Below are 22,670 nucleotides of genomic sequence, written 5' to 3'. Positions count from 1 at the left end.
TCTATCATTTAGAGTAACAACTTTATTCTCCGCTACATTTTCCATCCCATAGAACTCATACCCAGCTTGCCTGACCTATTAGCCGTTCCCCAACATGTTTCTATATTCTTCCATTTTCACATTTTCTCTAAAGCTGTTTTTCCTACTTGAAATATCCTTTGCCTCCTTACCCATTAACTGCCCCCTTTCCCCAACATTTACCCAATTAAGAGTACTTATTTTTTCCAAGTCTAGCTCTATTTCCATCTCGTCCATGAAGACTGCCTGAGAGGGATGAGGCAGGGACTCGGGAAGCAGACTGGGTTTACCTGCCCATTTCTTGCCATTCTTCCTAGTTGTGTCATCTTGGGTAGGTCATGATGCTTTGGGTCCTTCATCTGTAAATTGGGAGATAGATAAAATACATCACGTAATTTACAGCAGAAAGAAGGAAATGGATTACAAATCAGAAATTACTGGACCAGAGGGGCACCTGGGTGGCTCAGTCCGTTGAGCAACCGACTCCTGATTTCAGCTCAGGTCATGATCCCAGTGTCATGGGATTGAGCCCCATGTCGGGCTTTGTGCTGACAACACAGAGCCTGCTTGGATTCTCTGTCTTCCTCTCTCTCTCTGCCCTTCCCCTGCTCGTGCTCTCTCTCTCTTAAAAATAAATAAACATTTGGGGCGCCTGGGTGGCGCGATCGGTTAAGCGTCCGACTTCAGCCAGGTCACGATCTCGCGGTCCGTGAGTTCGAGCCCCGCGTCGGGCTCTGGGCTGACAGCTCAGAGCCTGGAGCCTGCTTCCGATTCTGTGTCTCCCTCTCTCTCTGCCCCTCCCCCGTTCATGCTCTGTCTCTCTCTGTCCCAAAAATAAATAAACGTTGAAAAAAAAATTTTTTTAAAAATAAAAAATAAAAAATAAATAAACATTTAAAAAAGTTTTAAAGTAACAATGGAAGGTATAGGTCTTTAAAATATATATATGTGACTTCGCATTAGGGAAAGATTTTTGAGAAATGGCACAAAAAGCATGGACCATGGAAGAAAAAATGGATAAACTGGACTTCTACAAAATTTTAAAATTTGCTCTTAAATGACATGATTAACAAAATGAGGGGTGCCTGGGTGGCTCAGTCAGTTAAGCATCCGACTTCAGCTCAGGCCATCATCTCGCAGTCCGTGAGTTCAAGCCCCGCGTCAGGCTCTGTGCTGACAGCTCAGAGCCTGGAGCCTGTTTTAGATTCTGTGTCTCCCTCTCTCTCTGCCCCTGCCCCACTTGCACTCTGTCTCTGTCTCTCTCTCTCTCTCTCTGTCAAAAATAAATAAACGTTAAAAAAAATGAAAAGGCCAGCCATAGACTGGGAGAAAATATTGGTAAAATATATACATGGTAAGGGATTTATATCTAAGTCCCAAATACACACACACACACACACAATCTTGGTTAAAAACAGACCAAAGATCTGAACACATACTTCACCAAGGAAGATATTTGCTGTTTCAATTCGACTTATGAAAAGATGTGCCATAACATTAAACATCAAGAACATGCAAATTTATACCAGAATAAGATCTCACTGCAAATCCACTAGAAGAGCTAAACTTAAAAAGACTTACAATATCAAGCAGAGGTAAGGACATGGAAACATTGGATCGCTCATACGTTGCTGCCAAGTGGTACAGCCGCTTTGGAAAACTGAAAGTTGTTTCCTTATAAAATTAAACATATACTTACCATGTGATCCGGCAATCTCACTCCTAAACTTATCCAAAAGGAATGGAAATGTATGGCCACAGAAACACTTGTATACACATGTTCACAGCAGCTTTATTCATTTATGCAGCATTTATGTAGCTATTTATTCAATAGCCACAAATTGTAGACAAACCAACTGTCCCTCTACTAGTGATTGAATAAATAAATTGTGGTGTAATCGTACAAGTAATACTACTCAGCAACTGAAAGGGTGGACAACTGATATACCCAAGAGCATAAATGAATTTCAAAAGTATTACACTCGATTAAACAAGTCAGACACAAAGGGTACATACTGTATGTAAGATACAATTGTTGTGAAACTCTAGAAAAGGTAAAATAGTGATAAAAAGCAGGTCATTGGGGACGCCGGGGTGGCTCAGTTGGTTGGGCATCCAACGCTTGATTTCAGCTCAGGTCGTGATCTCGTGGTTCATGGGTTTGAGCCCCGCGCCGGGCTCTGCACTGAAAGCGTGGAGCCTGCTTGGGATTCTCTCTCTTCCCCCCTCTCCGCCATTCCCATGTGCTCTCTCTCTCAAAATAAATAAACAAAGCAAGAAAAAAAGAAAACAAGGCAGATCACTGGCTGCCAAAAGTTGGAGGTTGGTTGAATACGAAATAGTACGCGGGAGAGGCACCTGGCTGGCCCAATCAGTCCAGCATGCAACTCCTGATCTCAGAGTCTTGAGTTCAAGCCCCACGTTGTGCGTGGACCTCACTTTAAAAAAAAAAAAAAAAGAGAGAGCATGGGGGAGCTTTTTGGGGTAGTGGAAATGCTCTTTATCTACCTAACGAGGAAGTGCCTTTCATAACACCAAACCTCATGCTCTCACTTGAAAGAATCACCTGATTTAAAACTGTAGGTGTAAATTCACCACTAGTAATACTAGCTTCTCAAGAACACCGCAATTACTATAAATAAGCATAATGTGTACGTGGAAGACAGACTTTCCACACATTTAATTGCTTTTCTGAAACACACGAGTCAATAAATTCCTGAACTGTGCGTGTTGGTGGGGGAGCCGGTCCACTGGGAGGAGGCGGCCATGGAAATTATCACTTGAGTTGACGAAAAGTATGTTGTGCCCCTAAGACATCCGGGTTACTATGCTGCACCCCTGGAGGTAGACCGGGGCCAGCCCGTGGAGCCAATACCAACTTCCCAAAGAGCGGTCCTGGATGTCCACCTGGCCTTGGCTACTAGCGTTAGGAGGGAATCGGGCAACAGCAGCCCGAAACCCCAGCCCAGCGGTTCTTGAGGATCCTTTCCACCTTCCGAGCTGGTCTCGTGTACAGCTCTGTGATCAGACACAGTGATTCTCCACGCCTCGAGCAATGTGCCACCCTCTCTCCTATCACCCTGGTTCACCAGCATGCAATAGCAAGCAGAATGCTAAGCAAATAGCTGAGTGAGATGAAGCCCTGGACTGGAAAAACCCTAACCCGGAAAGTCGAGCCAAGATCCGACATCATCGGCCTCTTAGATTCCACCTCCAGTCTCCTCAATCAGCCTCTCTCTGTGGAGCTCAGGAAGAATCGATTCACTTGTTCGCGTTCAAATACAAACCTTGGTACTCCCACAGGGAACCGCCTCCACTTCCGGGCACTCACCACCAGAAGGTGGAGTCACAATGGGCAGGCCTGGACCGGGCAGGGCAGTTCTCCCCGCTCGGTTACACACCGCGGGAATGGCCTCCAAGGGAGCAGCAGTACATTGGTAACAGCAGGGATCCACCAGGCACTCTGAGATGGTGAGGAGCGCCATCTAGTGGAATCAACGGAGCATCTCTAGAAACCCCCAGCCGCAAAGGAAGAGAACAGATACCCTGGCGCCGCAATTCAGGCTGTTAATTCTGGAAAAGAAAAGGACTCGGCCGATGTGCTCCCATGTGAAAGTCAGCAGTTGACATGCACCGTATTAAGGACACTCGAATGAACTGATGTGGTATCCCCAGCCAGGTTGACGTTTGCGATTCCATTCCACAAAGTTAAGAGCGTCCGGCGGCTTCCCTGGGAGGACCTTTCAGTTCCGTGATTCGACCTCATCTATGATCGGGGCACATTTGTTTGTAATCAGACCTGGCTGCGTCGATGAGACCTCAGCGAACGCTCTGTGAGAGGTGACTTTACCAAAGTGATTAACCTGGAGCACCTGGCTGGCTCGGCTGGAAGAGCGCGCGGCTCTTGACCTCGGGGTTGTGAGTTTGAGCCCCACGTTGGGTGTAGAGATTACTAAACACACACACGCAAACAAAGGAAAGAAAAGAAAAAAGTGATTAACTCATTCAAGAGATTATAAATAAACAAACAAACAAATAAATGAAAGTGATTTACTCATTCAAATCTTTGTTGAATATCTATATGCTAGTCACAGTTCCAGGCCAGCGAGGGTAGTAAAAGACAAGAAACAAGTGAAAATGTTAACAAGATGAGGTCAGACTGAACATAGTTTTTTTAAAAAGGTGAAGTGAGGAATGGGGCACCTGGGTGGCTCCGTCAGTTAAGCGTCCGACTTGGGCTCAGGTGATGATCTCACCGTTCATGAGTTCGAGCCCCACGTCCGGCTCTGTGCTGACAGCTCAGAGCCTGGAGCCTGCTTCGGATTCTGTGTCTCCCTCTCTCTCTGCCCCTCTCCTGCTCAGGCTGTCTCTCTCTCTCTCTCTCTCTCTCTCTCAAAAATAAACAAACATTGAAAAAATAAATAAATAAAAAGGTGAAGTGAGGGAAAGGGCAGGTTGTGGATAGGGCAGTAAGGAGTCTCTTGGAGGTACTTTTGAGATGAAGGACTCATCTTCTCATGGGGAAACATTTTTAAAGACAACCATCCCAGAATATATATGCAGATGCATTTTCAAAACTGTTTTGGGACTGACTCCTCTCTGGTTTTTGCCTTCTGAGCCAATGCATGAACTCCACCAAGAAAAGTATGCTGGGGCACCCGGGTTAAGCATCTGACTCTTGGTTTCAGATCAGGTCATGGTTTCGGATCAGGTATCGTGGGTTCAGGCCTTGTGGAGGGCTCTGCGCTGAGAGTGCTTGGGATTCTCTCTCTCCCTCTCACTCTTTACCCCTCCCCCACTCGCGCTGTCTCTCTCTCTCAAAATAAATAAGTTTTTAAAAATTAAAAAAAGAAAAGAAAAGCATGCTTGGGGGCACCTGGCTATCTCAGTCGGTACAGCACGACTCTTCATCCCGAGGTTGTAAGTTCAAGCCTCATGTTGGGGGTAGATATTACTTAAAATCCTAGGGGCACCCGGGTGGCTCAGTCAGTTGAGCGTCTGACTCTTGATCTCGGCTCAGTCATGATCTCACGGTTCGTGAGTTTGAGCCCCCCATCTGGCTCTGCAGCTGAGAGCGTGGAGCCTGCTTGGAATTCTCTCCCTCTTCCTCTATCTCTGGCCCTCCCCTGCTCACATTCCCGCTCTCTCAAAATAATAATAAACTTTTAAATATAAAATCTTTTAAAAAAGAAACAGAAAAAAAAACAGGTTTAACTCAAAATGGTATACTGCAGGAAGCTTTATTCTCACCTCTCTTTTCGACCCTGAACATCTTTGGGATATTTATGAAAATTAACCCAGTGTTTTTTTTTTTTCCAATTATTTATTTTTGAGAAAGACGGAAAGAGAGAGGGGGGGCACAAGCAGGGGAGGGGCAGAGAGAGAGGGAGAGAGAATACCAAGCAGGTTCCACACTGCGCTAACCCTAACCCTAACCCTAACCCTAACCCTAACTCACAAACTGTAAGATCATGACCTGAGCCAAAATCAGGAGTCAGACACTTAACTGACTGAGCCACCCAGGTGCCCCATCTCAGTGTATTTACGTTTTTAATGTTTATTTATTTTGAAAGAGAGAGAGTAAGCAGGGGAGGGGCAGAGAGAGAGGGAGAGAGAATCCCAAGCAGGTTCCACACTGTCAGTGCAGAGCCCAGTGGGAGGCTCGAACCCACGAACCAGATCATGACCTGAGCCAAAATCTGAGAATCCGACAATTCACTGACTGAACCCCCCCAGGCACCCCCAAAATTAATCCAGTCTTAAACCACATATATGGTAACCTATTATTTTGGTGGGAAAGTATGCAGCAAGCTCTGGAGAGAGTTAAGGCCCCTGTGAGCTCCTTCCTTCCTCTTGGGTAGACGGTGTCTTTAATGAGCACACACCTCTGGCAAACTGTGCTGTTCTTTTGCTGCGGAGGTCCTCATGCTTGTCTTCTAGGGAAGGATCTGCAAGAACAATAGTGAACAGATGGAGGAAAGAGTAAAAGATGAAAAGAACAAAACTTGCTCAATCACTCCCAAGTTCGTCCCTTGTAGTTCAGGTTTCTAGACCTTATGTCCTCATCAGATCCCTGGGGTATCTTCCCGATGGGTCAAGCAACCCGCTTTCTATACACCTAGCTTCCTCTGTCTTCCCTGGTGAGATTACAGAGCCCGCCCCGACAGTAAAACAGGGATGCAACTCAAATTATTACATAGTAACACATACCCCTACGGACCCCCTGTATTCTCCATTCCATGGGTAAAATGGTTTCTTTAAATTCCCTGATGGCAAACTTGTCACTAAAACATATTAATTGGAAGCAATATAAGTCTTGCTTAGTGAATCCTCAAAGCGAGCGAGGTTAAAAGAGATTGATGTATCCTATTTATTACCCCTATTGCTCCAGATATTGATATCACGCTACCTTTGTATTTTAAAGTCATAACTGACCGACACAAACAGTCTCTCTGGAGCAAATCCAGGGAGCAAAAGACTAATGTTTTCTATTGACCACAAAGCATTCAATGAAGTCCATAAGGAAAAGATCCTAATGACCAACACAGAAAGATTCCCAAAAAACTAACATTCGTGTTATAATCAGTTAAATGAAGAAATATCAAAACCTCCTTATACATACAAAAGAAATGAAGTCTCTCAACTCAAAGGGTACCCTGGGCAGCATACTTATTTTTTAGAATGTACCAAGAATTCTTTTATATATCTCTATATTAGATACTTTTATAACATGTGTTTTGTGAGAAAAAAAGACAAACAAGATATTTCCACTTTTTTTTTTTTTTTTTTTAAAGAGAGAGAACGGGAGAGGGACAGAGGGAGAGAGAGCATCCCAAGCAGGCTCCATGCTCACTCAGTGCAGAGCCCAACACAGGGCTTGATCCCAAGACTCTGGGATCATGACCTGAGCCAAAATCAAGAGTTGGCAGCTCAACCGACTTGAGCCCCCCAGAAACCCTCCATTTATTTTTAAAGGTACACAGAAGGGGGCGCCTGGCTGGCTCAGTCGGGAGAGCATGCGACACTTGATCTCAGGTTTGTGAGTTTGGGCCCCGTGTTGGGTGTAGAGATTAAAAATAAAACCTTTAGGGGCACCTGGGTGGCTCGGTCGCTTAAGCGTCCGACTTCGGCTCAGGTCACGATCTCATGGTCCGTGAGTCCGAGCCCCCGCGTCAGGCTCTGGGCTGCGGGCTCAGAGCCTGGAGCCTGTTTCAGATTCTGTGTCTCCCTCTCTCTGCCCCTCCCCCGTTCGTGCTCTGTCTCTCTCTGTCTCAAAAATAAATAAACGTTAAAAAAAAATAATAAAAATAAAATCTTTAAAAAATAAAAGATAAAAGGTACACAGAGAATCCAAAGAAGTCTCCAGATGAGACCACCAAATTCCTAAATCTGTAACCAGCAAAATTTGAGGTCAGTAATTAAATATTTGCCTTAAACTTTCTATTAAAGTAGAAAAAAAAAAAAGCACAATTTCTCCATGATATCAGGAGTCATAGCAATAAATCTGGTTTGATGTGAATATGGCTATTTCCATAAAACTTCCAGGAAGAGAGAGCCAAAAATGCTTCAATTAATCCCAAGATGGTATAAAGTATAACCTGGGGCTATCAATTCAATTTGTACTAAATACTGATTGCTTGCAACTATTCTTTCCTCCCGGTTCAGAACTATATCTTTAATAAATTTTCTTCATCAGCTAGGAAGATCCAAATACCCAAATTAAGAATGCTATTATGCCTTAATCCATTAATAGGCTTGTTATAACCCAAATGCTGTCTTTTTTTCAGGGTAAGAAGTTTGATTTTTCTGATGTTGCCGTCACATTTATGCAACATTGTAAATGGGAGAATGTCATGATTTACAGTATCATGGTTATCATTAATAATAATGCACAAACTAAAGAAACATTAAGATTTCCCTGCTATTTAACTGGCGCGGCCACTCTGGAAAACAATATGGGAGTTCCTCAAAAAGTTAAAAAACAGAACTGGGCGGGGGCATCTGGGTGGTTCAGCCGATTAAGTGTCTGAGTCTCGATTTCGGCTCAGATCATGATCTCACGATTCATGAGTCTGAGCCCCACATCGGGCTTTGCACTGACAGTGTGGAGGCTGCTTGGGATTCTCTCTTCCTCTCTCTCTGCCCGGGCCGCCCCCCCCCCCCCCCCCCGCCTCACAAAACATAGCCTAATTTTAAAAATCAAAAAATAGAACTATCCTGGGGTGCCTGGGTAGCTCAGTAGGTTGAGCATCCGACTTCAGCTCATGATCTCAACAGTTCATGAGTTCAAGCCCCATGTGAGGCTCTGTGCTGACAGCTTGGAGCCTGGAGCCTGGAGCCTGCTTATGATTCTGTGTCTCCCTCTCTCTCTCTGCCCCTCCCCCACTTGCTCTCTCTCAAAAATAAATATTAAATAAAACAGAACTACCCCACAACCCAGCAGTTGCACTACTATGTATTTATCCAGAGGATACAAACATGATGATTTGAAGGGGCACATGCCCTAATGTTCATAGTAGCGTTATCAACAGTAGCCAAACTATGGAAAGAGCCCACGTCTATTGGCTGATGAATGGATAAAGAGGTGGCATACACACACACACACACACACACACACACACACACACACACACACACACACACAATGGGATATTACTCAGTCATCAAAAGAAACGAAACCTGGCCATTTGCAATGATGTGGATGGAACTAGTGTGTTATGCTAAGTGAAGTCAGTCAGAGAAAGACAAATACCATGGTTTCCACTCATATGTGGAAATAAGACAGAGACAGAAGCAAACCATAAGACTCTTCACTATAGAGAACAAACTGAGGGTTGCTGGAGGGGAGATGGATGGGGGGGATGGGCTAAATGGGTGAGGGGTATTAAGGAGGACACTTGTGGGGTGCCTGGGTGGCTCGGTCGGTTGAGCATCGGGCTTTGGCTCAGGTCACGATCCCACAGTTCGTGGGTTTGAGCCCCACGATGGGCTCTGTGCTGACAGCTCAGAGCCTGGAGCCTGCATCGGATTCTGTGTCTGCCTCTCTCTCTGCCCCTCCCCTGCTCGCACTGTCTCTGTGTCTCAAAAATAAATAAATGTAAAAAAAAAAAAAAAAAAAAAAGACACTTGTGATGAGCACTGGGTGTATGTAAGTGATGAATCACTGGGTTCTACTCCTGAAACCAATACTTTACTGTGTTAACTAACTTGAATTTAAACTTAAAAAAAAAAGAAAAATTTCCCTGTACCTAAGAGAAAAACTATGCTAAGCCGAGCATGTGAATTTGACTGCTTCTGTGAAATACCCCATTTTACTGTTTTCTTTGCAGAAGTGGATGCCTGGGCCAATTTTGGAATCAAATCCCCAGTCTCTAAGAAGGGCATTTCATACTCTAAGAACCAAATTCCCCTATTAAAACTTGGTTTGCAATCCTACTCATCCCCTTAAAATTCCTCCCCTTCAACAAGCTGAGGTGCAATTTACATGTCACATAACCTTTTTAAAGTACAGAAATTTGTCCAGCCCCTCTAAGTTTATAGTGCTTTCACACAAGTACCTGATTTAATCCTGAAAATTCTGCTCAGTAAGTCCAAAGCTAATGTAAAATACTAGGAAACATACAGTATCAATTTGAACCAAAATATCATGTAACATCTAATAATTGCAAATATATTTATTACAATTTACAGATTAGTTAAAGTTATATACACAAATATAATTTTAGCTATAAAATCCCAACAAACTGGTTACATTTAAATCACTGCATCTGTAGAAGCCAATTTAGAGTCTCCTCGTCCCCTAAATTCACCTTCCTTAAATTATAAAAAAATAAAATCTGACAGTTTTGATTTCAAGTTAAAGATGAAGAGGCGCTGTTATCACATTTCAAACACTCAGAAAAGGAAATTTTACCTGTCTGTACAAAGCCTTTCACATGCTACATTGATACTTAAAGCACCACTGCAAGACTTTAAACGTGCACAATGTTCAGTGACAGCTTCCAGGTTTGACTTTGTTCTAACAACTAGGATTGGGATGAAATGACAAGAATTTTTTTCTCCTTCAGCCCCACTTAAAAATAGCCCCTTCTGTCCTTTTCATCACTGTCCGATCGCTTCTTTTAAAGGAGGGTGGTAAGTGGGAGAACTCTTCCCCAAGCTTTTACTCATTTGGTAGTGAGGTCGGAATCCCCAGGGAACAAGGTTCCAAAATCCAATACGTGTCAAGCTATGCCATTATTTTCACATAAGCGAGAGGTGCAAGATTTCAGGCGGAGCCTGTGAAATAACCAGTAGGCTCCAGGCTGGTTTTAAAAGAACGCCTAGACGCTTTCAATAAGCTTTGTTCAAGACAAATGGTGCCTTCTTTCCATCTGACACAGCGGTGCTTGAAACCAGCCTGTTTCCACTGCGCTCCAGCAGGACTCTGCAAGTGCAGCCCCTACAATGGCCTCAAGTGGAGGCGCACAGCGCCCGGGGGGTAAGGGCTCTGCAAAAATGGGACCGGCTTTGATGATGGCGTACTCGCCGTGTATTCACCTGTGAGTATGTATGTTATCACTGGAGGCAATGCTTAGAGCGGACTGGATGGAAGTAATGACCAGGTAGATTATAAACTGAGGTAGTAACTCTGCCAGCACTTCTGATGAAAAATTTGTTTCCACACTGGACCAAGTTGAAACTGAAGAGGTCACCTGTCTACTCATGTGTTCCATCACCTGCGACAGGAGGCACGTGGGGTAAAGAGGGACCAATAGGAGGAGATCACCATTACCTCGGCCTAACAGTTGTGCACCATGTAGAGCTAACCAAGCAAACCAAGGACAATCAGTCACTGCAGAAACTTCAATTCAAAAGTGAACTTTGGGCTAAAAATATTAAGACTTTCAAGTTAAGTCTATAGTACCATCCTGGAAGTACAGGCCTTGTCTTACTTCTCTCAGTAACAGAACACAATAAACTTGGATATCGACTGAAGTCTGTATTTTATGTTGCAAACTGGAAAATTCAGAACTGCCCATTTCCAAGTTTACAGTGTCCCCCTGACAGGTTTTAAAAGTGACGGTGCTGAGACGTGAGATTAATAACACTGGTTTTCTGTTGAGAGCATACACAACAGAACCAAATTGCTCTGAGAGGTCTCCTAGCTCCTTCCTAGGACAATTCTTGGCTTTTCAATTTAAAAAATAAATGCCTATGATGCAATCATTGCTTTCCAGAGTCTTTTACAACAATTTCTACCTGTTGCAACATGCAAAGAACCATTGAATTGGGAACGACAGTAACATGTACAGAACCCTCTCCGAGACGGTTTGCACAGAAGTTAAACGTGTTAGACATTACAATTTGGCAGAAAGATGCAATTTTCCCAAACACCAGAAGAGTCCTACGCATGGAAGTTTTGTGGCGGTTCCTGAAAGTGTCTTAGGTAGAACTTCACCTAGAAACAATGACCCACCACACAACTTTCAACCAGAGTCATTTTTAGTAGAGGGAAAAAAAAGTTGACACAAGATATTTAAGCTGGTAGCATACACAAGATTATTTTCTCAGCTTTTAAGTTAGAAGGGCCACATCACCGAGATAAAAATAGAGAGAGAGAACATAAAAGCCTCTTAATTTTAGAATGTCACGGAGGAAGAGCCCAGCGTTTTCAGACAGGTAAACATAATTTAAATTAGAATGGAAAATGGGCTTTGCACCCTATAAATATTGTTTCCCAAGAAAATAAGTTTTGGAAATGCAAAATTACACCTTAAACGGTCCCCTATTTCACCTTGGCAAGCACAGAACATTCAAAAACACATCCAACTAAGTCAAAAAAGGGAGGATTAGAAACCACATCATCTCATCCTTCATTACCAGGGCTCGGCTTCAAACCTGGACATTTCTGAGTGGGATTGGTTGCAAAAAAAAAAAAAAAAGGAAATTAGACTAGGTCGCTGGGTCCAAGTTGCATATCCTCTAAAAAAAAAAGGACAGCTGCCAAATTTTGTTTTTAAAAGAAACCTCTCAAATAAGAGGTAGTGTATGCTCGAGTTAGAGGCTGTCAAACCATCTTAACATTGCTTGAAAGCAGTAAGTCCTTTGAAGCATGTTTCCTGGAGTCTATTGAACATTCTTTCTCTGTGCTCAACTGTCAAGCAATATCCAATAGCATCTTCTGTTTCTTGAATTCGTTTCTGGAACCTGCACCCATCCCGTGCAAATTCTTCCCATGGTCCTTTGCGGTCCTCATCACCACTTATATAATACTCAGTAACTTCTTCAAGGAAGGTTACCTATAAAGACAAAGACTATTTTTAATCGTGCTCTAGGATCTTACAATCACTGAGGTAATTAACCAAACCTTTATGCTACTAATTCTTTCGGAATATCAAACAACCCAGTACCTCAGAGGAATATTTGGTTTCAACTGTAACAGAAGTTTAAAAGAAAAAGAAGAAAGCAGCAGTAGTTCTGACTGATTAGATGGCCTCTCAATAAACAGTGAGCAAATGGCCATTTGCACCTACATGGATGGAACTGGAGGGTATTATGCTAAGTGGTATTAGAGAAAGACAAGTATCATATGACTTCACTCATAGGAGGAATTTAACAGACAAAACAGGTGAACGTAAGGGAAGGGAAGCAAAAATCCTATACAAACAGCGAGGGGGACGAAACAGAAGAGACTCTTAAAAATGGAGAACAAACCCAGGGTTACTGGAGGGGTGGTTGGAGAGGGGATGGGCTAAATGGGGAAGGGGCATTATGGAATCTACTCCTGAAATCATTGTTGCACTACATGCTAACTTGGATGTAAATTTAAAAATTAATTAATTAAATTTTTTTTTTTTAAAGTGAGCAAATGCCATCTTAATTTCCTTCACACATACACATACATTCCTGCCCCATGTGTCATCGTGTTGTTCTACCTCCCTCCTCTTGGTTTTGGTGTTAAGAAAATGAATCCAGATGGGGAACTGTAAGTCTCCTGATGTTATCCTTGTTTTTTTTTTTTTTTTCAATCCTTAGGGAAGTACAGTTCTGTGACACTTTTCTTCCAAAATGACAAATGTTTCCCCCAGAACTTTTCAGAAATATTTGAAACAGTTATTCGTCAATGTCAGTCGATGCTTTTCTTACGGCACCAAAAGCTTTAACAAGACCTTCACTATTTCTATTCTTTTTCCTTTTAAATAAAATTTCACTTTTTCGGTGCTTTCCAACTTTTGCATCATGAACATGTAGTGTTACTCTTATACTATTACTTTTGTAATCAGACTATTAAAAAGGTTACTTAGTCAACAAAATACAGCGAAATTAACATATTTTAAGGCTATGTTGCTGAGAGACTTTGTGGTGGAGATAAAAACCCTTTTCATCCCTCCTTAATATGCTACCATTACATACACATGAAATTGTAAATATTACAGTACACATGATTTCACGTAATGAGTGACAGTCCCTTTTTAACCCCTACTTAATTTTTAATATAGAAGTTTCTTTCGGACGGAGCAAAGTACAAAAGTAAATACTTGCTCTAAAATATGTTCAATAGTTACATCAGCTAATCCCACCGTGGCCTACTCCTTTCTCCTTTCCTTCCCTTTACATCAGGCCGAGGAATGCCCTCGAGGACAATTAGCAAGCATGTAACATCTTACTAGATATTGCATTCTAGAGTTACTCACTCATGGTGTCACTAAATAATAACAACAACATGGATAGAGTGTTTACCATATGCCAAGCTCCCTTCAGAGCACTTCACAATTTCTACCTCATTTAATCCTCATAGGACATGTACGATTATCACCTCCATTGTATAGAGAAGGAAAGAAAGGCAGGGAGGTTAACGGGCTTGTTTCAAATGACACAGCTTCCAGGAGGTGTAGCAAACAGACTGCAAACCGAGTGCGGCCCCACAATCTGCACCGTTAGTGCCGTGGCACAGGCGTTTCAAACTCCCATAGCTCAATGTTTCGTTTTAAGAATTAAGCACTGTCAGGGGCGCCTGGGTGGCTCAGTCGGTTAAGCGTCCGACTTCAGCCCGGTCGTGATCTCGCGGTGAGTTCGAGCCCCGCGGTGGGCTCTGTGCTGACAGCTCAGTGCCTGGAGCCTGCTTCTGATTCTGTGTCTCCCTCTTTTTCTGCCCATCCCCTACTCATGCTCTGTCTCTCTCTGTCTCAGAAATAAATAAATGTTAAAAAAAAAAATTAAAAAAAAAAAAAGAATTAGGCACTATCCACAATTCCCATATACCTGAAGAATGTCAAGTACTAAAAGGCTGCCCGAATAATTTTACTATGTTTTAGACATAATCCTTTATAAATGTTGCTTCCACTTCATAGTCAGTAGTCTCCCAGCTACTTGACTCATCTCATTTTTACTCAATGAGTAAGCGAAAATGAGACATGAGACTGGCCTGAGGTCCCTGAACTGTACAGCTACCATTTAAAGGCAAGGGGATGAATTAGGAGTGTTATTTACTCATCTCATTTAAATCATGCAATAACTCATACAATAGATGCAATTATTACTCCCATCAGATAAATGAGTCAATCAAGGCCATGAGAGGTCAAGTTACTTTGCAGGTCTGGCTGTCTTCCCAAATCTCTTGGCCCTAACAGCTCAGCAGGAGGGAACACAAGTCTCCAGATACCAAATGTGCATTCCGCTGCCCCACTTTGCTTTTTAATCTAGTCACGAAATAGGTCATTTTGTCAGGGGCCCGTTAAAAATATAAAGAAAAGATCTTTTATGATGACATTTACAGAAGAGTGAACGAATTTTTAACATGACTTATTCTACTTCTACAGGCGAGACATACGTTATCACCATTTAGAGAAATTTTCTACCCAGGAAGAGTTTCAAAAGATTAATTCAGCTGGCTATTTGGAGCCAATAGATTATGGCCCTGTCCGCTTGAAACTCTGATGCGGCAGAATCAGAGGGCACCAATAATTTCCCCTTCTTTCTCTTTCTAAATAAGTGTACAGGAAACTAAAGAAACTTTCCCTCTACAATAAAGACACCCTGTGTGCTTAGAGGGATTCCTCTCCAATTAATAACTTTAGCTGAACAAACAATAGAGGCAAAATACAAAGCAATTCAAAGGGCTCCCAAAATAAGATTAACTTGACAATGTGTTAAAAGAATAAAATGAAGTTTTTGAGACTAGTTTAGGAAGCAACTACTCAAGTTAAGCCTAGTAAGTGACCATCATTGTTACAAATGATTATTAACCAGTAACTGGCCAATGAGAACTAATAACTAATTGCACTCTTAGGAAAAGGCAATACTATTTCCTGGTTTTTCGGTTTTTTACCGTCAAAGTCACGTACATGTCAAAAAGTCTTTCATATTGAAACTAGTATTTTCTTTCATGTCAAACAACCAGACAAATCTGGCCTGCTACTTGGTACCATCATCTCTCTGGGTCCTAATGGACAGTAATGAAGACACTGTTATCCCGTAAATAAAATATTAAGGTCTGCAAATGACGTACCACATTTAAAAACTCTATGGCTACAACAGGACCTGACCAACCTCCCGAAAAATTTAAATTGTGTATACACACAAGGTTTAATTTTTCTGTTCCGTAAAAAAGAGTGGAAAGTTGAAGTTTGCATGCAAATAGCCCAGAGCTACAAACCCAAATGAAAAGGGCACTTTCCGGGGCACCTGGGTGGCTCAGTCGGTTAAGCATCTTACTTCGGCTCAGGTCATGATCTCACACTCCATTGAGATCGAGCCCCACGTCGGGCTCTGTGCTGACAGCTCAGAGCCTCGAGCCTGCTTTGGATTCTGTGTCTCCCTCTCTCTGACTCTCCCTCGTTCATGCTCTTTCTCTGTCTCAAAAATAAATAACCATTAACAACAACAAAAAAAAGGGCACTTTCCTGCTAACGTCTATACCCCAGTGTCTTCCATCTGGACAGGAACAACATTCTACAAGAGGGAAGAAGGGGGGGGTGGAGGTGGGAGGGTGTCATTTCTTAATCCGAGTATATAAGTTTAGAGTCCTTCCGCGCAAAAAATATGCACGACTATGCCTCCAGAAAAGTCATCCTATTGTATTTAACCACATCAAAACAGTACAAATTAACAGGCACATTAGAAGAAAGACACAAACCTTTTTCCTCTTGATACGCGTGTGTCTTTGTCCAGAAAGAACCCCACCCTGTCCCAAGTCTGGACCTTCGGTTTCTCGGCTCCCTAACAGGTGCACCTCACAAGAAAGTAAGGTGTGATACTCCGAAATGGCCGCAGCGGGCTCAGACGGCCTCTCTGGGTCGCAACGGCCTTTCCAAATTTTCCCTGATGTTTGAAAAGGAGCCTTAAAATTTAAAAGGTTGTAGGGGTCATCGGAATTACAGAAAGAATTCCACAGTTTGAGATTCTCTGCTTCATCTGCACTAGATTCCCAGTCCTCTTCCTCCCCAGAATTCTGGTCAGGAGACTCGGGAAGGCTTCCGGTCTGGGGAGAATTCTCTAGATCAGACTTGTCAGACAAATCCTTCTCGGAGTCAGAAGGGGCTCCAGGAACAATTCTGGCAGCAGTCTGAATTGTTGCCGTAAAGTTTTGGGGATTATACGGATCTACGCTATAGAAAGAGTTCCAAAGCTGAAGCCCTTCAGAGTCTTGTTCAAGGTCTGATTCTGAGAATGAGCTATCACTATCAAAACCATCATCCTCAGCCTCCTCATCCCAACCCTCACCTTCGGAATCAGAACTTGTTTCCGGGTCACTGGATGCGCCTCCCAAAATGTAATCTATCAACCTGTTGCTACAGGCTGGTCTCGAGGATAAGGGAATGTCATCCTCTAGGTCCGAGGAGTCAACTACACTTATTTGGTCCTCGCCAGGCTCTTTTTCCACCGGTACCTCACGAGATGGACAGCCTTCTGAAGGCCCTGGTTTCTCCACAGCAAGCGGGTCCTCTGTGGTCACCAACGCGACTTCCTCCTCGGTTCCCGGTTTCTGGGCGGTTCCGGGAACGGCTCCAGCAGAGGGAACACACTGTGTGGGACTGTCTCCGCCGGGTTGCGGATCCATCCGGAGCAAGCTGTGCTCCTCCTCCAGACTGTGGTAGCCATGATCTTGGTCTGGGCTGGGTAACGCTTGCCCCTTGCTGGCCTGCTGGAGGAATTCCAGCCGTTTCATGCGAAGATGGTGGATTTCGGGCAGGCCCTCTCTAGAAAGGGGCGGACATCCCCGCCATGAAGCGCAAGTGATCTCTGCCTTCAGTGGCTGGGGAGGGTCATGGGCCTCAGTCACACAGCTGCTCTCGGGGCTGAGGGTCTGGAAATCAACTAGCTCGCCACTTCCCACGCCGCTCTGATAGCCGAGCCCCACCCGGGGCAGGGAGTCCAGATAGGAGGGGTTCAACAAATAGGAGACCACGCCGAAACTGCTTACACGCTTAACGTTTGGAGGCCCGGAGGGCAAAGAGCCAAGTTCCCGGTCCGAGCAAAGATGGCCTTGAAGGCCACTGGGCAACAGCTCCACTCCCCACAGCTGGTGCTCTAACAGAAAAGCGTGTGCCGCGGGGTCCAGGGCTCCAGCCTTGGCTTTGAGTTCCGATGTTAGATCTAAAGACGAGCACTGCCAGTGGATCCCCTCCTCCAGCCAATTGAGGGGGCTGGCACCAGAGTCGTCCGAGGGGTCGAGCCGCAGCGAACTCAAAGATTTCTGCGCGGGGGGCGCGGCTGGGTCCTCCCGAGCCTTCAGGGCCCTCAGGGCGCTGGACCCTCCAGCAAAATCTAGCCATCTGGTCGGAACCATCTCTCCGAAAAGCTGGCTCCAAACCAGCAGCTTCTGAAGCAGGCTGGGGAGTGGCGCGAAGAGCTGGGAAAGCAGCTTCACCCAGTAGCTGGTCCGAGGCTGGGGGGAAGCAGCAAGTCTGGGGTCCCCGGAGTGTTCCGGGGCAGGAGGCGTGGGCAACTTGGAGGTGCCGGGCTGCGGGCGTCGAGGGAAGAAGAAAGGCAGCCGGATCCGGGGGCCCGGCCGAGAGGCTGGCCGTGGCCGAGACCCGTCTGCTGCCGGCTCCATCTCCTTGTTCTTGGCAGTCTTCTCAGGGCTGAAGGTCGGACGGGATTCGGAGCGGCCTAAACAGTCTTGGCCGGAGTCGGGGCCCCAGGCCGATCCCCGGGCCAGCAGAAGAACCACAGCGGGAAGCGGCTTCCGCCGCGGGCGGCAGACCACAGTCCGGAACGGCAGGCGCAGGACGTAGCGGCCGAGACGACATTCATCCTGGCGGGAAGAAGGCGTCCTAGTCCGCCCGAGGCCTCTCCACCATAGATAGAGCCCTCCCGCGGCGACGGCAGCGACTGTCCAGAAGAGACGGACCGTTAAAAAGCCCCTCGGCAGCGCGACCCCGGAAGGGCTGGGCAAGAGGACGCGGGTGGAAGCGAAGCCCAAAATGGCCGCGGGGCCAGCGCGGAGCAGGACACCCCCAGGCGAGAGGACGAGACGAAGGAGGGCGGCTGGCTACGCCACCAGCCCCGCGTCGCCCAACGTCACTCGCACAGCCTCGGCGGGAGGGCCTTTCCCCACTCCGGAGTGCGGCCCCTGATTGGTCTCCGGCCGTTCCCTGTCGGCTTCCTTACTCTCGGCGGACCCAGCCCGCCCGCCGGAGGTTGCATCAGCCGGGCCTAGGCTGTACGCGTGCGCACTGGTTCCCCCGTGGTCTCCTAGGAGACCGCCCCGCCCCGGTGCCCCCCAGCCCCACCCAGTCCTTTGGGCGAAAGGGGACTTTGCCAGATAACCCGACAATTCCCGGAAGCCCTCTTAAGGTCCTAATACACACCCAAGTGTGTACACTTACCTTAGGCTTGCATATATCGGGGTTCCTGTATTGAGTGCTAAGTAGATCGTCAGCATGAGATCTTAGTATAATAAGAATTGACAATACTGTGTAAATACACGTCTGGTGTTAAGACACTAATGATTTGGAGTGAATAATGAGTGCAAAATCATAAGAGGAAAATGAGTCATTCTTATGCATTCGTGCCCTTTCGGTTTTCGAGTTTCTAAATCACTACTTAGCTTTGCCTACGACCCAGCTTTCAGTATCTAATCCACATACATCTCCCCACGAAAATGTGAACTCTTGTTTCTTAGGTGGTGCCCTATTAGACTGTCCCCTTTCAGGAGAGGCAAACTGAAGTTGCAGAGGAGGAAAGAAACGTAGTCCTCGGAGGTGTTGACTCTCTTATATGCTTCCCAGGAGGCAACACATTCAAGTCCTATTTATGTCCTGAGCCGCCCAGAACCGCAGGATACAGCATGTAAAGGACACGCGGACCGTTATCCTTTGAAAAAATTTTGTCTATTATAATTGCTATATTTAATTCTCCTTAGTTCATTTCTTTTTTCTGCTAAAAGTTTTTCATTGACACCTCTGAAATTAAAAAAAAAAAAAATCTATTACAGACGGAGTGTGGCAATTTTAAGCACTTAGGGACTGCGGAACGATCTTCCCGGAACCAGGAGGAAGCCAGCTGCTCTTCCTGCTTCAATGGGACTGTTCAAAGAACAGCCACTTCCTTCTAGGAATCTAAAAGGTCCTCAGTTTCTATGGTTTACCCCCTTATTATCTTATCCGTAGCTCTGGAAATATCTCATTTTTAATCCTAAGAACTTCAGAAAAAAATGTATTAATAATAGGAGGTTAATAATAGAAAAGAGATCTAAGCAGGAAAATTAAATACTTGAAGCCTCAGTTTCTTGGCTGTCAAGTGAGACTAACAATTCCTCTTTCAACAGGCTGGTGAGAGAATGAAATTCCTAATACAGTGCCTGGCCTAGAGAGAGTAGGGGCATAACCATCAGCTAATGCTTGTGATTTAGCAGCTAACAATGGTTTCCCATGGCCTACGCAATCAAGGCTCTGTACAGCCTGTCCTCCCACTATGCTTTGCCAGCCTTCTCTTCAGTAACTTCCGTTCATGCGTGTTAATACTCCAGAACTTTGGACTTGTGGCCTGCCTCTCTATGTGTGCTGTTTCTCAGCCAAGAAAGCCCTCTTCCTCCCCCTTATATAAGTACTCATGCTTCAAGGTCCAACTCAAACATCAACCCCTTCTTGAAATCTTTGTTGACCTTCCCGGTCAGAACAATATTATTATATACTACCTGAACACTTAACATGCTACACTACAGGGGCGCCTGGGTGGCGCAGTCGGTTAAGCGTCTGACTTCAGCCAGGTCACGATCTCGCGGTCCGGGAGTTCGAGCCCCGCGTCAGGCTCTGGGCTGATGGCTCAGAGCCTGGAGCCTGTTTCCGATTCTGTGTCTCCTTCTCTCTCTGCCCCTCCCCCATTCATGCTCTGTCTCTCTCTGTCCCAAAAATAAATAAACGTTGAAAAAAAAAATTAAAAAAAAAACAAACAAACATGCTACACTACATACACCTATGAATGTTCTTTCCTGCTGGTTTCAGCTCCTTGAGGGCGATTTCCCAATACCTAGCCCAGTGGTTCCCAAAATATGATCTGGGCACCCACGGGGATGCCATTTTCAGACCCTTTCAGGGGGCCCTCAAGGCCAAAATAATGTTCATAATAATATGCAGCTGTTATTTTCCTTTTTAACTCTCATTTTTTTCACGAGTGTATGTTGGACATGTATCTTCTAGAAAATACATGATAAGTGATCTGGCAACCCGTGGAATGCAACAACAGATAGGAGATTCGAGTTCTCTTCTATCAAGCCAGATATTAACAACATTTGGGGAAAAAAAAGTAAAACAATATCCCTCTTCTTGCTACATTTTGTTTTGAAAAATAATTTTTCATTAAAAGTGTTACGTTGACATGTAGTGGGTTTATTATTTTTAATGAATATTTAAAAATTCCTCAGTTCTGACTTCTTGAACGTTAACTATTGATAACTATATAACACACATAAACAAAAGTTCCTGGGGGTCTTCAATAATTTTTAAGAGCGTAAAAGGGATCCTGAGCCCAAAAAGTTAGGGAATGACTGACCTAGATGTTGGCTGGCACATCATAGGTGACCAATAATGTTTGCTGCATGAATGGAAAAGTATTAATACTCTAAAACCACAGCATCAGGGGTGCCTGGGTGGCTCAGTCAGTTAAACATCGGACTGTTGAGTCAGAGAAAGACCAGTATCATGTGACTTCACTCATATGAGGAATTTAAGACACAAAACAGATGACCCTAAGGGAAGGGAAGCGAAAATAATACAAAAACAGGGAGGGGACAAAACATAAGAGATCCTTGAATATGGAGAACAAACTGAGGGCTGCTGGAGGGGTTGTGGGTGAGGGGAGGGGCTAAACGGGCAAGGGGCATGAAGGAGGACACTTGTTGGGATGAGCACTGGGTGTTATACGTAGGGGATGAATCACTGGAATCTACTGCTGAAATCATTGTTGCACCATATGCTAATGACCTTGGATGTAAATTTTTTTTAATTAATTAATAAAAAAAAGAAAGTCTGACTCTTGACTTTGGCTTGGGTCATGATCTCACAATTTGGAGGTTCGAGCCCCACATCGGGGTCTGTGCTGACAGCATAGAGCCTGCTTGGGATTCTCTCTCTCCCTCTCTCCTTCTCTGTCTTTCCCCCGCTGGTGTTTTCCCTCTCTCTCTCTCTTTTTCTCAAAATAAATAAATGAACTTAAAAAACTTTTAAAATAACAGCATCTTCCTTATGGCTAAGCCTTTTGTTTTCCACTGTCGACTTTGTGGCTAACACCGCATGTCCCCCCAAAAGTTTTCTTAAAGCTTTTTCTTTTTTCTATTTTTTTAGTGTTTGTTTATTTTTTGAGAGCAAGAGAGACAGAGTGGAAGTGGGGGAGGGTTAGAAAGAGAGGGAGACACAGAATCCCAAGCAGGCTCCAGGCTCTGAGCTGTCAGCACAGAGCCCAACGCGGGGCTCGAACTCACAAGTGGTGAGATCATGACTTGAGCCGAAGTCGGACGTTTCACTCACCGAGCCACCCAGGCATCCCTTTTTCACTAAGTTTTTCTAAGTTTATTTATTTATTTTGAGAGAGAGAGACAGAAAGCACAAGTGGGGGAGGGGCAGAGAGAGAGGGAGAGAGAGAATCCCAGCAGATTCTGCACTATCAGCGCAGAGTGAGATGCGGGACTCGAACCCACAAACCATGAGATCATGACCTGAGCCAAAGTCTGAGGCTTGACCGACTGAGCCACCCAGGTGCCCCTTAAAGCTTTCTTGAATGAGCCTCCCCTTCCCCATCTCATCCTTGAATATATAATTTGATTCTCCTTACCTTGGAAGTTGTTCTAAAGGGGAAAAAAAACACAGTCATAAAGTATCAAAACCTGTAAGAATTTGTGACTTAGCCCTGTCAGTCCCAACAGGAAAATAAAGTGTAAACCAGCTTCCTCGAGCCTGCTATCAACCAGAGGGTGGAGGGAGGGTAGCTCTGGACACCGAGATAACAAAGTGTTGCCATAGCTGTAGGCGTGCTGGTGAGGACAAGAAGTCCTTGGACTGGCAAGCTGACTGGCACTTTGGCAGAAGGTAAGGTTTAAACCTCAGTTGATCATGTTTATTTTAAAAGATTTTGCGGGCCTGAGGCAGAGGGTATACAGCTTTTGACTTCATTTGTCTGCCAGCACCACCTCCAAAATCTCACTTCTAAGTATCCCACACTTCACATGGTCA

General features: G+C 44.7%; 1 protein-coding gene across 6 annotated transcripts; it reads right to left on the bottom strand.

The window, feature by feature from the left end:
- Positions 1-339: 339 nt before the first annotated feature.
- On the bottom strand, positions 340-18,648 carry PPP1R15B (protein phosphatase 1 regulatory subunit 15B). 6 transcript variants are annotated; one of them, XM_086693106.1, is made up of 3 exons: positions 16,723-18,646; positions 5,904-5,966; positions 340-377 (listed from the first exon to the last, which is right to left on the bottom strand). In XM_086693106.1, exons 1-3 carry the CDS (start codon positions 18,053-18,055, stop codon positions 355-357), a joined length of 1,419 nt encoding a protein of 472 aa, XP_086549232.1. In that variant the 5' UTR covers positions 18,056-18,646; the 3' UTR covers positions 340-354. The 6 variants fall into 6 exon arrangements, 4 of the variants coding, with proteins under 4 accessions (XP_086549232.1, XP_086549231.1, XP_025776965.1 ...); XM_086693105.1 differs by lacking the exon at positions 340-377 and adding an exon at positions 1,458-3,970 and having other exon boundaries at positions 16,723-18,648; XR_015245754.1 differs by lacking the exon at positions 340-377 and adding an exon at positions 3,865-3,970 and having other exon boundaries at positions 16,136-18,644.
- Positions 18,649-22,670: the final 4,022 nt, after the last annotated feature.

This window comes from Puma concolor, chromosome E4, assembly GCF_028749965.1.
Source record: "Puma concolor isolate L17-30 chromosome E4, mPumCon1.1.hap2, whole genome shotgun sequence".
NCBI classification, from domain to species: domain Eukaryota; kingdom Metazoa; phylum Chordata; class Mammalia; order Carnivora; family Felidae; genus Puma; species Puma concolor.
This window is presented reverse-complemented; position numbering and strand designations above follow the sequence as displayed.

What these genes read in the sequence shown, in the direction of transcription:
- PPP1R15B (XM_025921180.2), bottom strand. Translation starts at nt 18,055, where the DNA reads ATGGAGCCGGCAGCAGACGGGTCTCGGCCACGGCCAGCCTCTCGGCCG. An exon ending in CGCGTATCAAGAGGAAAAAG is followed by an intron (nt 12,300 to 16,135) that starts GTTTGTGTCTTT and finishes TTGTCTTTATAG; the next exon opens with GTAACCTTCCTTGAAGAAGT.